Source organism: Doryrhamphus excisus, chromosome 11, assembly GCF_030265055.1.
Source record: "Doryrhamphus excisus isolate RoL2022-K1 chromosome 11, RoL_Dexc_1.0, whole genome shotgun sequence".
Lineage (NCBI taxonomy): Eukaryota > Metazoa > Chordata > Actinopteri > Syngnathiformes > Syngnathidae > Doryrhamphus > Doryrhamphus excisus.
In genome coordinates, this window is record NC_080476.1 from 14,128,636 (window position 1) to 14,144,792 (window position 16,157).

The 16,157-nt window shown below is 43.5% G+C and overlaps 1 protein-coding gene across 1 annotated transcript; it reads left to right on the forward strand.

Moving 5' to 3' along the window:
- The first annotated feature begins 228 nt into the window (after window positions 1–228).
- Window positions 229–11,742, forward strand: ywhag1 (3-monooxygenase/tryptophan 5-monooxygenase activation protein, gamma polypeptide 1). The gene is made up of 2 exons (XM_058087787.1): window positions 229–498; window positions 9,849–11,742. Exons 1-2 carry the CDS (start codon window positions 412–414, stop codon window positions 10,503–10,505), a joined length of 744 nt encoding a protein of 247 aa, XP_057943770.1. The 5' UTR covers window positions 229–411; the 3' UTR covers window positions 10,506–11,742.
- Window positions 11,743–16,157: the final 4,415 nt, after the last annotated feature.

Consider the following 16,157-nt stretch of genomic DNA (forward strand, 5'->3'; position numbering starts at 1 on the left):
CCATTTTCTTATATTGCTGTATTTATATATTCTAAAAATATGTTTCATCTACCATCACAGTCCTGTATGATCAAATCAAAACAAATCAAAGGCTAAATCTTAAAAACAAAAAAAAAATCAGTATCTTAGTATCCCGAGTATTGCCCACCCTTAGCTCTAATGCAGTACACGGACTGGGGTGGCTACCAGGTTCGTTACATGACTTCACCACGACACGCCTAGCTGGGCGGTGACGAGCCGCGGAGGAAAGCGCTCCGAGGGGGAGGGGTGTCCCGCGTCCGCAGGCCCACAGACAGCAGGCAGCAGCTGCGGCGAGAGGACCGTTGCTCTCCGTTAAAGGCGTACATAGTCATACATTTGAGGCCGACGACGCCCGGTTCCTGACGATTATTAACACGCTCAATATCCAACATGGTGGACCGCGAGCAACTGGTGCAGAAGGCCAGGCTGGCCGAGCAGGCTGAGAGATATGACGATATGGCAGCAGCCATGAAGTCGGTAAGTAGCCCGGCTTGGCTTGGCTTGGCTTGGGAATGACCTTTTTTTTATGGTTTGCTTCATTTGTCATTTGAATGCGCTCCCGCAGACGTCAAAAAAGATGCGTTTGCGTGCTAGAGTGCAACCCAGAAATACAAGAATCTGCGTGCTAGTACGCAAGGTGTGGGATTTTAACCTCATCAGAACAACCCCCCGTGATTTCGGTGTATGAACGTTATAATTAAAGACGTCCGTTTGAATGACGATACACCTGTAAGCGACGTAGAATGCGGTTATGTTCCGGTTTGGACAACGTCATCTGGAGCGGCGTTACAAGGCCCGTAATTCCCGTGTTCTTACGGGAATGCTACCGGAGAGAATGGACCGTTACTTTTGTCTCATTTCGGCTCCAATCACCCATTTAGTGTATTAATAGTGCTGGTGGTGGTGAGAATGCGGACCGCTTGATCTTGGGGCGGTGCCTTTCACTGGTCTCCCTTTTTTACGGTGTGTGCGCGCGTAGTCGTGAACGCAGCACCGAGCCACCCGATAGTGATAAGATGAAGGCGCATATAACGGAATGTTTTACCATGACAGGTCATTGAGCAGTACAGAGTTGCTGATTTAGCGGAGTTGGGTGGCACCACGGTGGTCTGCGGGCCCCCCTGGTTCCGTTTTACGCGATATTGAATTAGCACTTTTTTTCTGGTGTGGAAAACACTCGACGCGTTTGACGCATTAGGAAGAGCAATGTTGGCTCAAGGTTGCTCGCCATCGATCGATTTGGCGCAGATGGCGTGCGCAAGATATGCGCCTGTTTAATAGAGGCGGGTGTAGGAGGAAGAGGAGGAGGAGGAGGAGGAGGAGGACACGCAACTTTCCGGGAAGCTCTCTTAATTGTCATATTGCAGCAAACGGTCCTTGCATCCGCATCCGCATCCACGCACCGTCGGGCTCGCAGCCATCCGAGCACGGGAGAGGCGTGCCGCAGCATCCGCCGACGAGGATGCCACGCAGGCCCCGCCATTAGTGCACCATTCCCTGACTGACATATTGTCACAGCTACTGTTGTTATGCTCCATTAGCAACTTAGCAAACTAGTCATTTGCTGATTGGCTGACAGAATTCCGTGTCAGGGATAACATCACTGTTGGAATTGTGCGGTGGGAAAAAGTGGGAAATTGGAAAAGGTGAAACATACCAGCTATCCTCATCCCCACTGAGCCTTGGGTACGCCCGGACTGGTTGGCGGCCAATCATGTGGCTACGTTCACACTGCAGGTCATTTACGATCATGTGACCTGTGTTGGATTTTTTCCCTGTCAGTGTAAACGGTGCAATTCAGATTTTTTTGTATTTCGGGATAAATCCGATATGTATCCATATACTGCGGTCTGGTTCCCTCGCTTTTTTTTTTTTTTTTTTTAAATGAACGGGTTTTGGTTCTGTGTCCTGTTTGGCTGTAGACAACTGTCAATCACTTATTGCGAGTCATTATTATTCATTCATTCATTTTCTACCGCTTTTCCTCACGAGGGTCGCGGGGGTTGCTGGAGCCTATCCCAGCTGTCTTGGGGCGAGAGGCGGGGTACACCCTGGACTGGTGGCCAGGTGACCTATGGACAATTTGGAGTCGCTAATTAACCTAGCATGTTTTTGGAATGTGGGAGGAAACCGGAGTACCCGGAGAAAACCCACGCATGCACGGGGAGAACATGCAAACTCCACACAGAGATGGCCGAGGGTGGAATTGAACCCTGGTCTCCTAGCTGTGAGGTCTGCGCGCTAACCACTAGACCGCCATGCCGCCCGTCATTATTATTATTTATTCATTCATTCATTCATTTTCTACCGCTTTTCCTCACGAGGGTCGCGGGAGGGTGCTGGAGCCTATCCCAGCTGTCTTCGGGCGAGAGGCAGGGTACACCCTGGACTGGTGGGCAGCCAATCACAGGGCACATATCGACAAACAACCATTCACATTATTATTATTTATTATTATACAGGAGCCAGGAAATGACATTTTGTTGGTAATTTCATTGCTGTGTTATTATGCAATGACAATAAAGGAAGTCTATCTATTTTGGGAACCTATCCCCGCCATAAACGAGGGAACACTGTATATCCAACCTGTACGTTATTGAAGGCGGGGTTTCCATAAAGCTTCTCATCGAAATGGGCAAAAGTTCTGATTTTTTTTTTTTTAAGTGTCAGTGAAGCGGCTCACGGCAATGTTCCACCATACCTGCCACCCACGCGCGTTCCACAGAACAGATGTCGCAGCAAGTCTTCCACAAACTACCAGAGCCAAAATATTTGCACTCTTCTTCATTTTTTTTCCCCGGAACAACATTTATTTCAGGTTTGAATGACATTAATCCTTAACATAAGCCATTGCTGCGCTTGTAACCCAAGACAAGTTCAAGCGCAACTCTAAACCTCTGATGTCACTTCCTGTCTGTCGCCCCATTTGGCTCCCAGAGCACCGTCACACAGTTACAGCAACACACACACACACACGAGCATGAGCCTTTATTTATGTCTACTATATTGGGTAATAACGAGCATGAAGGTGACTCTAGGGGTGTTATTTTATGTCTAGAGGGCTCCAATAATGATGACGATTGGGTGATTTTTTTTTTCTGATCTGATCCCTGATACTTTAATTTGGTTATGTTCAGATACTGATACAATTTTCTGATGTGTGCCACAAGAATATCAGCATATGTGACTGTCAACACAAACCTACAGGTCGCTAAATTAGCATTATTGTTGATTTTATGAGGCTTTTTTTAATATATATTATTTTATTTATTTATTATTTTATATATATTATTTTATTTATTTATTATTTTATTTATTTATTATTTTATATATATTATTTTATTTATTTATTATTTTATATATATTATTTTATTTATTTATTATTTTATATATATTATTATTATTATATAATATATTGACTCCAAAATCTTTCAAATTGCCACAAACTACGAGTAATTTCCAGGCTCCAATAAGCCTAACATTCGTGTTTTTGACGGAAAATGCCAATTCCAGAGATTAGGCAGATGTTCGACCCACTCCTCCGCCCAACGATATCGAACTGGAAAACAGGCATCGTCGCAAGAGCAGACACTTTGAATGAAACAGGGCGACTAAACAAACAAGCTGAGGAATCATTAACAGGCCGGACAGCAGCAAGGCGGCTGTGGCCATTGGTCAGTACCATCATACGCGAAACACATAAAACTGCAATTACGTGTTCATTTGATACGTTTGCAGTAGACCAGGGGTCTCAAACTCTCGGCCCGCGGGCCAAATGTGGTCCGCAGGACACTAGTTTGAGGCCCCCGCCTTGATATGAAAGTTTAATGTTAGTGCGGCCCGCGCAAGTTTGATATGGATGCTGTATGGTATCATGTACCCAGAAAAAAATTATTACGTTTGATTCATGTTCATGTTAAAGGTTAAATAACTGTTAATAGTTATCCTCCCTATCCGTGTGGAAGTGGTACGTTTTTGGCTATTTAAGTTTAAAGGAAATAACTTGAAGGCTACCGTTTAGGTCGCTAGCTCTCTAGTTTGCGAGTTAGCATGTGTCTCAAGACCCTGCAGTTGCGCAATATGTTGTAAATAAAAAGAGTATAAATGTGACTATAGTCGTGTTTTGTCATGTCTACAGGGCTCTAATAATGCTTTGTTCGTTTTAATCTGAAAAAAATCATTTGTCTACCCACCAACTATATGTGGTTTCTTAAGTTTTTATTATTTGCTGTTTTATTATTATTATTATATTTATTTATTACTGATTGGTTGATTTTCTTTATTCTTGATTTGTTTATTTTTCACCTTATTTTGTGCAGAAAAATAAAAATTAAGATATTTGAGAACAGTGGAATGTTTTATCAGAGCTTTTCTTGTAGAAAATCAAAACCAAAGTAAAGTTTATTAATTTTTCTGTTTTTAATAAATGCGTTTTTTTGTTTTTTTTTTGGAAAACCTAGAAAAGCCTAGTCTCGCCCAGACCCTAGCTCCAGTGGCCCCCAAGTAAATTGAGTTTGAGACCCCTGCAGTAGACTGTACAGGCATACTGATGCAAATGATCCGATTGTTTGTCGGAATATTACCGTAGTCGTTGGACATAGTAAACCGGTATCTCCAATGAAGTCAGATACATCCTACGTACATACATATTACATACATAGTACATCCATAGTACATCCAATACACACCAACAGACCTCAGATGGGTATGATCAGTATTCCCAGACATTTCAGGACGTCCTCAAACGAACTGAGTGAGTCACAAAGAGCCATGATGGTTTCCATCCATACGCGGACTTGTATTTTTGTAGCAATGTGCAGCATTTGAACCGCACTTCAAAACCGCTTCTTTTGGCAACGTGCACACCCTAAAGAGCACTGGCGTGAGATGACATGCGGATACTCTGAGGACGCTGCTGGCATGCTAATTAATTAGCAGGCACTGAGGCAGGTGGGCACCATCTCAAAGTGGCAAATAGAAACCTCAGGTGCGGACATTTAGTCAGCTTAGCTTTTTAAATGAACATTTTATTTGTATTGTTTTTAATTCAAGCCATATTAAAAAGATGTCTCGCTTTGGCCACATCCAAACCACAAGCCTTTGAAAATGTTCTCAACGTGGACGTTTTGTAAAATGCTGCTTTCATCATTCCTGTTTAAACCTGTAAAGTGACAAGATCCTTCACGTTTTCGACAACATTTAGGCGAATTGTCCATCACTTGAATTATGAAGGATCATGTGAAGGACGGACTGAACCGTAGCATCCCGAATGTCTAAACTTATCGTAAATGTCACGTTTAATAGATTGTATGACAAAATACGGTAATTGCCGTATTTAGTGTAAAGATTCTACTCGCATGAGATATTATTTTAGAAGGAATAATCAGTTATACGGCAAGAACATATTGTACAAAGTGTAAAAATATTTTAAAAAGTGTAAAGTGTAAAAATATTTTAAAAAGTGTAAAGTGTAAAAATATAAAAAGTGTAAAATTAAAATTAAAAAAATAAAAATACAAATTTATAAAATAAAAAAATACTTAAATTATATTAGGAAAGCAGGAAGTGAACAAATGTAACAGTTATACGGCAAGAACATATTGTACAAAGTGTAAAGTGTAAAAATATTGAAAAAAAGTGTAAAGTGTAAAAATATAAAAAAAAGTGTAAAGTGTAAAAATATAAAAAAGTGTAAAATTAAAATTAAAAAATAAAAATGAAAAATTATAAAATAAAAAAATACTTAAATTATATTGGGAAAGCAGGAAGTGAACAAATGTAACAGTTATACGGCAAGAACATATTGTACAAAGTGTAAAGTGTAAAAATATAAAAAAGTGTAAAGTGTAAAAATATACAAACGTGTAAAATTAAAATTTATAAAATAAAAAAAAATTATATTAGGAAAGCAGGAAGTGATAATCGAGCTCCTCACCCTGACTTGGCGGGTGGCGGCTTGTATCAGCCATCTTGTTCTTTTGGTCCCGACCCAAAACTTCTGACCATAAGTGAAGGTTGTCACATCCATCATCTCAAATCTTTGGCTCCTGGCTCAGCTCTTTTTTTCACCGTGACAGTCCTCCAGTACAGCAACCACATTACTACAGTATTACTCGAGGTACTCAAACCCCTCCAACTGGACTCCAAGACATCACCCCCCAACCCTTTTCCGACCGAGATCCGTGGCCTCAGAGTCTCATCCTAGACACTGAAGGTCACATCCTGATGAGGCCATCAGGACCACTTCATCTGTGGATAGAGATGAGATCCTGAGGCCCCCCCCCCCAAAAAACTTTTAAATTCTGTCCATAAAAAAAAAATCGTTGATGAAGGGCAGCTCTTGTCATGTCCTTCTACGGGAAGGCTGAAGAGTGTGACCCCCCTGCCCCCAGAAGGGCGACCAGCGGGTGGACTGGAAGCAGTAAAAGTACTTTGGATTCATCACTAATGGTATTTCTTTGAATATCTTGGCTGTTTTACGGTAACTACCGTCCTTCCACAGTACTGCTCCATTTCGATATTTGCTTCCCGTCCGCCATCTCGCGACAAATCTGTCATTCGTTTCCGATATCCCCAGCGACCGCACAAGTAGGAAATGTCGTCACACGCGGAAACAAAGAAGTCCAAGTGCCACCGCCGTAACTTTATACGCCGCCCCCCCCCCCCCCACTTAGTCGTGCTTTTGCGGCGAAAAGCAAGCGACAATGTCTATTCACGCCGCCAGTGACGTCAGGTGGGCCGCTGCGCCTTTGTGCTCCGCCGCCTGAAAAAGAGGGTCAGCGGAGGGGGGCGGGGGCTTGTCACATCAGCTCAGTTGAGCCTTGAGGACTTCGCCGAGCGAGGGAGCGTGCGGTCGGAATGGAAAACGGGGGCTGCCGTGCTATGAAAAGGGGCTGTAACGTCATCGTGGCACGCATCGTAACCTCGGCAAATGAAACGTGAGCTTGTGGTCATTCAATTCCGAGCACATACCCCCCCCCCACGTCAGCCCCCTGTCTGTTTCCTGTGGTTATTAACGACCTGGGAGCGCTGTCAAAATGGGAAGCTATTGATTGGCGTCACTCGTTTGGAGGTTCCAGTGCCGTGGTGTGTAAGGATGAGTCACGAGAGACAGAGAGAGAGCGCGGCCGCCATTGATGAGCATTACGGGGTAGACAGACCGCCATTGTTATACGGTGGCACCGCCGGCTTCCGTCAGGGCCATGGTTGTTTTTTCTGAGCCTTCTTGTTCTCTCGCTCTTTTGGTTGTAATTGGCCGTCCGTCGGGTTCCTTCGCTACACGGATGATCACGTGATCATGATCGACGCGGGCTATGCCTTTAAATACGAGCTACGGCGAGGAGGGTGGCTTTCCTGTGCGCTTGTAAGCGAGCTCATTACGCAACCGCTGTCGCTTTATCGTATTCGCTTCCGTACTGTTACAGTTACAGAGGGCAGTTTATTTATGGCGCCGAGAAAATTTGCATCCTGCGGAGAAGCAATGCTAGTGTTAGCGTGTTTCGCATCGAAAGGTGGATGGGCGCCATTTCAGTTAGCAATAGTTGACGTATCAGCGGCGCCGTTATGAAGAATTCTGACTTGGTACCGATAAAGCTGATAACTAACGACCCAGGTGTCTAATCCGATCACTCGTTATGACGGGATGCGTTAGCTTAAGCAAAATCGGGCACTCGAGTCCTGAGCTAACTTGTAAACAAACATGGCGTTGATCACGTGGGGACTTTTCATTTCGCCAAATTCCCTGCAGACATTCCACGGTAGGCGAAATGCATTGTTCCCATTGACATTACAGTAGTATTCCACACTGGTCACTAGGTGTCAGTAACGAGACAATAGCCGCCACAGGAAGTACGGTGTCAATGCTAACACATGCATCCATGTTACTTTTGTATTATTAAGTCTACTAGTTTGGGTAATATGAGCGTAAACATGATCATAGGGGTGTTATGTCATGACTAGAGGGCTCTAATAATACCAACAACTGTATTTAGAAGGTCATAAAGAGGTTAATTATGCTTTTAAGTACAAAAATATTCCACTGACGAATAAGGAATTCTACGATGCGGAATTTCACAGCGATAAACGAGGGATTATGTTTTTTGTTTAGGCCCTAGACCAGGGGTCTCAAACTCAGTTTATCTGGGGGCCACTGGAGCTAGGGTCTGGGCAAGGCTGGGCCACATCAGGTTTTCCAAAAAAAAATAAATGCATTTATTAAAAACAGAAAAAACTTTTTCAGTGCTTTGGTTCCGATTTTCTACAATAAAAGCTCTGATAAAACATTCCACTGTTCTCAAATATCTTTAATTTTTATTTTTCTGCACAAAATAAGATGAAAAATAAAGGAAATCAAGAATAAAGAAAATCAATCAGTAATAAATAAATATAATAATAATAATAAAAACTTAAGAAACCACATATAGTTGGTGGGTAGACAAATGATTTTTTCAGATTAAAATGAACAAAGCATTATTAGAGCCCTGTAGACATGACAAAACACGACTATAGTCACATTTATACTCTTTTTATTTACAACATATTGCGCAACTGCAGGGTCTTGAGACACATGCTAACTCGCAAACTAGAGAGCTAGCGACCTAAACAGTAGCCTTCAAGTTATTTCCTTTAAACTTGATACCATACAGCATCCATATCAAACTTGCGCGGGCCGCACTAACATTAAACTTTCATATCAAGGCGGGGGCCTCAAACTAGTGTCCTGCGGGCCACATTTGGCCCACGGGTCGCGTGTTTGAGACCCCTGCCGTAGACGATCAATATGAATCAAACTCAGAAAATGTCTTTTTTTTGAACATTTTTGTGAAAAATATTCACATATTTTGGAATACCAAAATAGTTGTTGATTAATTGGATAATCGATTAATCAGTATACATATACACATAAAAAAATCAGGTTCTTTTAGCATTCCAGATTGTTTCTTTTAACATGCAGTGTCTGGTGTCCCTTAAAAAAAAAATTATAAATAAAAAAAAAAGGGTGGGGGGGGGGGGGGGGGGGGGCGCTGAAAAGCGTGAGATAGGAACTGGTTTATTTGCAGGGATTCCCACCCACACTGCCGCAGCTTTGTCCACACCAATAGCCGTGTCAGCATCCTTTCCACTGGAGATTAGAACTGATAAAATTTTGTCGTTGCTATGGAAACAGGAGCTTGCGCCAGCAGATTAGCGTCTCCTCCCCGCTTTCTCTCGTCTTCCGCAGGTAACCTCACTGTGAGATCCAACGCCGAGTCCGCATAAAATCATACAATTTTCATATTTTTTTGTACTTTTTGACTCTTGCATGTCTTAAAAAAAGGCAAGTATGCAACCCTCGGGGGGGTGTGACACAAAAACTGTGCCCCGCGATCCAATCCAGAGTCGGCTGGGATAGGCTCCAGCTCACCCGTGACCCCAATGAGGACACGCGATACGGAACACGGATGGACGGACGGCTGGTTTCACTACCGACATTGTGAAAGGGCTGGGCCGGGGGGCCGGGGGCCGGGGCCCTCCCGCTCCTGTCTGCTCATGGAATTGAACTGAAAAAGAAAGCAACAACAGGCTTTCCAGTCTGAAAAGGCCTGTAAGGACGCCCCTGCTGCAGAGTCCCGGGGGGGTAAAAAGGATTAAATCCCTTTTAGACAGACAGCGGACTGTCAAAATACAACAAAACCAGCTTTGAGCCACGACGACAGCAAATCAGCATTCACGAAAGAGGATGATGTCATTGTGCCGGGGGGGGGGGGGGTGTCTTACGGCGTCTTTGTCGGTTGTGGGAGCATCAATGGAAGACTAAACCCCTGCGTGCATTTTGTTCTGCGTCTCAGGTCACGGAGCTGAACGAGGCGCTGTCCAACGAGGAGAGGAACCTTCTCTCCGTCGCCTACAAGAACGTGGTGGGGGCGAGGCGTTCCTCCTGGCGCGTCATCTCCAGCATCGAGCAGAAGACGTCGGCCGACGGCAACGAGAAGAAAATCGAAATGGTGCGCGCCTACCGGGAAAAGATCGAGAAGGAGCTGGAGGCCGTGTGCCAGGACGTGCTCAACCTCCTGGACAACTTCCTGATCAAGAACTGCAACGAGACGCAGCACGAGAGCAAAGTCTTCTACCTGAAGATGAAGGGCGACTACTACCGCTACCTGGCCGAGGTGGCCACCGGCGAGAAGCGCTCGGCCGTGGTGGAGTCCTCCGAGAAGTCCTACAGCGAGGCGCACGAGATCAGCAAGGAGCACATGCAGCCCACCCACCCCATCCGCCTGGGCTTGGCGCTCAACTACTCCGTCTTCTACTACGAGATCCAGAACGCCCCCGAGCAGGCGTGCCACCTGGCTAAGACCGCCTTCGACGACGCCATCGCCGAGCTGGACACCCTCAACGAGGACTCCTACAAAGACTCCACCCTCATCATGCAGCTGCTACGAGACAACTTGACGCTGTGGACGAGCGACCAGCAGGACGACGAGGGCGGCGAGGGCAACAACTAAAAAAAAAAAAAAAAAAAAAACGAAAGAAAAGAAAGAAAAAAAAAAGTCTGCAACCGCATTCTGCCAAAACAACACAAACCGTCGCGCTCACAAATCGAATCCTAGCGAAAAACTTAGAAATTAAGCTAAATGGCGGGAGGGGGTGGGGTGGGGAGGGTGGGCGGCAGCCCGTTTACCCAAGGTACGAACACGGCTGCTTTTATTTATTTTTACACACATTCAACGTGAAATCGTGAATGGGGGGGCCGGAAAGGGGGGGGCGATAACCCAAGTAGGAGGTGTCAACTCAAGTTAACGTCGTGCGTTGTCGTGGCGCAAACAAAGCGGAGGCGTCGCAGCCACGAATTTTGAGTTTGTGAAAATTCGAGTAAGCTTGAACGTCGCGGCCTTGCTTAGCGAGCGGGGAGGGTGAGGGGGCAGGGGGGCGGGGGCGTCCACCCACATGCGTATCGACGTGGCATCTTTAGTCGGAGTGCAAAGCAGGTCGTCTCCATTGTTGAGAATTACATGAAGTGTTTTTGTTTTTGTTTTTCGTTTTTTTCTTTGTTTCGCTTTGTGCGTCCAAAGTCACACGGTCATACTGTTACTAAAAATAGACCATGAAGTTAAACTTTAGTGCAGCTTGTCCCTACCATGTGCTGATGTGCTTTACTGAATAAATTAACCGTTTTTGGACACCTAATCCGTAGTGTCAGTATTGTCGTCACTCCGTTCCCTCCCCATGTGTGTGTGGGGGGGTGGGGAGGGGGGGCATTCACAGAAATCACAATTGCCGACGCTTCCGAACTCGTACTCTTCAGGACGGAGTGAAACCGAGTGAAAGAGCGCACGGAACCACAGACGTGAAGTATCGCCACGGGGCAGCACTCGTGCAATGGTGAGAGAAGGTTGGTTGGCTTTGTGGACTTGATCTGCGGTTCGGTTTTGTTCCGGAAGAGACGCACTCGCCTACGACAGTCTTTCTTTTCTTCCCTTCTTCGGTGTTCAAGATGCCAACTGCTCCAGTATTCTCCATAGTACAAGTATTGTGCATGCTGGTGATGTATTTCTAGATGAACTTATACTGTAGATGTTATGGTAAATACTAGATCTTAATCTTATTATTTTCTATTTATTTCTTTTTATGGCAATTGTTAGCTAGACTTTATTTTAATGTGTTTTCTTTATTCCATTTGCTGAAACTGAAACACTATACCAAAAGGGTTATTGTTACCAATAAATTGATCTGTTACAGACACGACCATGTTGACATGAAAGTTCTTGGCGAGGAAGAAACATGCTCTGGACCGTCCACATTAAGCTTCCATTAAATTAGACATACAGGAAAATGGCATACAAATAAACATAACAACTGTGGCTTTGAGAATGACGCAAGTGTTGGTTGTCAGTGTTTTTATCAGGTGTTACCATGGTGACGGTGATTCGTTATTATTAGGGGCTGGCCGTGTGGTATAAATCCTTCCAATAAGAAGACTGGTATGAATGAGCATTGAGAATAAGCATGGCTGAAGGAGGAGTGGAGACGACAAGCGATGACGTTGTTGCTCAACTGGGAGGAACCTCAGTAATGTGGAAGTGGTTTGGTTTTAGAGCAGATATCTGCGGTACGGACACGTGGTGTAGGTGAGCGACTCAACCATACGGTATATTAGCATCGCGCTCCGCATTGTTGGCCTTGTGCTTCTTATACTCCAGTGCGACTTATGTATGTTTTTTCTACCTAATTGTGAGTTTTTGGCCTTGTGCGACTTATGTATGCTTTTTTCTACCTAATTATGCATTTTTGGTTTTGTGCGACTTATACTCCAGTGCGACTTATGTATGCTTTTTTCTACCCAATTATGCATTTTTGGCCTTGTGCGACTTATGTATACTTTTTGTCTACCTAATTATGCATTTTTGGCCTTGTACGACTTATGTATGCTTTTTTTCTACCTACTTATGCAGTTTTGGCCTTATGCGACTTATGTATGCTTTTTTTCCTACCTAATTATGCATTTTTGGCCTTGTGCGACTTATGTATGCTTTTTTTCTACCTAATTATGCATTTTTGGCCTTGTGCAACTTATGTATGCTTTTTTTCAACCCAATTGTGCATTTTTGGCCTTGTGCGACTTATGTATGCTTTTTTTCAACCCAATTATGCATTTTTGGCCTTGTGCGACTTATGTATTCTTTTTTTCTACCTAATTATGCATTTTTGGCCTTGTACGACTTATACTCCAGTGCGATTTATGTATGCTTTTTTCTATCCAATTATGCATTTTTGGCCTTGTGAGACTTATGCATGCTTTTTTTTCTACCAAATTATGCATTTTTGGCCTTATGCGACTTATGTTTTTTTCTACCCAATTATGCATTTTTGGCCTTGTGCGACTTATACTCCAGTGCGACTTATGTATGTTTTTTTCTACCTAATTATGCATCTTTGGCCTTGTGCGACTTATACTCCAGAAAATACGGTATGTCTCACTGCTGGCCTGGGAAGGCCTTGGTGTCCTCCCTGTGGAACTGGAAGAGGAGGCCAGGGACCGGGGACTGCTGTCCCTGCAACCCCACAAGCGGAAGACAATGGCTGGATGACGTAAATGCTAAGGACCCCATCGCCCAACCCTAATTGGTTATGACTTTTACCTTAGGAAAAGTCACTAACCAGTTCTTGACTGCTTGGGAGAAGCTCCTCCTGGAGGATGTTCTGGTACCATTATTTACTTATGGCTGTCTTCTTAGCCCAGCCTAACCCCCACACATGAATAATTTCTGGATGCTCTACTGTGGGCGAGATGCGGGACTGATGGTAGCGCTCACCTTTTCTTGTCCGGACACGCATTCTTCTGGATGCACCAAACCTGACCCCAGTCTTCAGGGGCCCGTTTATCAATACCAGGCTGTCCCTGAAAGCAGCATCTCAGTGGCATCTCTACTCCTTATAAAGTACAAACCATCACCACCAGGGGTCAGCGTCATTGCCTTACCTCTGGAGGAGTAACAGAAATAGATGAATAGAACTAGATAGTTATGGAGTACAATATCTGCATATTAAATAACCATTCTTGGGCCCCGCCTGGTAGAAAAGCTTGAGTGCTGCCGGTTTGATGAGAACCGAACATGAATCATTCATGTCTGCGTTTAACTGCAAGGAAGCCGTGACTCACAGGAAACGCTGACATGCTTTGGATGTTATTTCCCCTGGAGAGCACAAAGTCTTCATTTACGTTTTTTTTTGGAGGGGGGGATGTGGGTGCCAGGTTGAGACCATTTGACCCCGGATATAACATACACACACAGTTATCACCGAGATAATATAACGCAATACCATGAATTCGGAGGCGGAATAAAAAGAATCCACACGCGTTATCCGCCCAGTGGAACTCCACAACATGCTGGAGGCCCGGTGCATAGCGGAGAGATCTAAAAATAGAACTGGCCTGCAGCTCCACAGTCAGGAGTGGGGTTAGTATGTGCATTAGTGGGCTGGCCGGCAACATGAACACAGAGAGGACGGAAGACTCCATCACCACTTGTGCTGATACGTCTTCCATTTGATCCTTTACTGACAGCACCCCCCCCCCCACCGACCCCCCCACAGAATGACCTCCACGCCCCAATCATCATTCGCTCCTCACTTTTAGTGTGAGCAGGTAGAATGCGGACATCAATGCCGGCAGCTATTTGGTGACGTTGCTGTGCTGTTTCCATGGCAACGAGACACATGAGCGGGAATGCATGTACTGTACATATGAGAAATAATACCATAATACTATACTATAATAATATAATTATAACAATAATGAATGTGAGTGTGAATGGTTGTTTGTCTATATGTGCCCTGTGATTGGCTGGCCACCAGTCCAGGGTGTACCCCGCCTCTCGCCCGAAGACAGCTGGGATAGGCTCCAGCAACCCCCGCAACCCTTGTGAGGATAAGCGGTAGAAAATGAATGAATGAATGAATATAATATAATATAACATATTATAATATTATATAATTATATATTATATAATAAAATATATAAATATAAAAATTTAAATAATATAAAATAATATAATAATAATATTATTATAATATAATTGTAAAAAATATAATTTTTGTTATTCATTCATTCATTTTCTACCTCTTATCCTCACGAGGGTCGCGTGGGGTGCTGGAGCCTATCCCAGCTGTCTTCGGGTGAGAGGCTGGGTACACCCTGGACTAGTCAAAAATATAATATAATACTATAACACATAATAAAATAATACCACTGACTGGAACGCATGAATGACATAAAGCCACCTTAAAAGACACTGTAGTCCCGGAAATTGTGTACATTGACATGAACCGCCATGACCGTCGTGGTGTAAGTATTTACAGTAGTACTTGCCAGTCTTCTTTGGAGGTACTCCGTGTACTGTAGTGTTTCTGTGGCTTTTATCAGGTTCTTTAGTCTGATGAGAAAAAACAAAGCACATGACAGATTAACTGATTAATTGATTGATAAAGACTAAATGATCAGCTACCCATCCAGTTACCTTATTGTTGTTTGAACTCCAATCTCTGTTATGTGTTACGTCTTGGCTCGGTGGTGACGACCCCCAGAAAGTAGGTGAAAAGTATTTATGACATCATAGACAGGGACCCATTATGAACAGAAATAAACGTAAACAGGAGCAGCAATGCCCCAATAATCGACAGACGCCGAAGGATCATCTAAACAATCAAAACATCAATGGGCGACAGGTGCGTTGGAGCTACGACGTAAAGCAAACAGAAAACAGCAGAGGCCAAACAGGAACAAGTACAAAATAAGAGTATCAAAACAGGAACTAAGGCATACAAGTGAAACACTTTGTCACGCGAGCGACGTGAAGCCGGCAGAAAACAGCAGAGACAAAACAGGAACAAGTACAAAATAAGAGTATCAAAACAGGAACTAAGACATAAAAGTGAAACACTTTGTCACGCGAGCGACGTGAAGCCGGCAGAAAACAGCAGAGGCCAAACAGAAAAAAGTACAAAATAAGAGTATCAAAACAGGAAGTAACGCATAAAAGTGAAACACGCTGTCACTCGAGCTACAACCCATCACGTGACGCTGTGTGAATCGTTTATGTATCCCACCATGAATAATTCATCATTTAAAAAATATTTTTTGTACATTGAAAATATATAAAATATTTTTAAAATATAGAAATGAATATTAATAAATGTATATTATATTATAAAAATATATTATAAAAAATATTTTAAAAAACATAAAACATTTTATATTAAATATGGCCCCCTTGCAACCTTTGATTACAGTAAATATAGTTAAAAAAGTATTTTAAAAATTATCATATACTGTGTATTTTAAGACAAGTTATTAGTATGAACATTTCAACTTTTCTTTACATTGTGCTTTTTTACAGTTTAATTTTATTTCTCCAAATGGCCCCCGGTCCACACTTTGGGAACCCTGTTGTATGATACTCAATGATAAGAGACAATACAGCAATACGTTACAAAGGTCATGATACCAGTGGTGTGGGTGAGCTGGAGCCTACCCCAGCTCACTGAATAACAACAAAGCAGATCCTGGCGCTCAACCTAAAGGGACAAACAGAACGATATAAGCTTTTCAATAAGAAGCTAAAAATGTACGAATAAAGGAGGTAAAAATAGAGACTGGG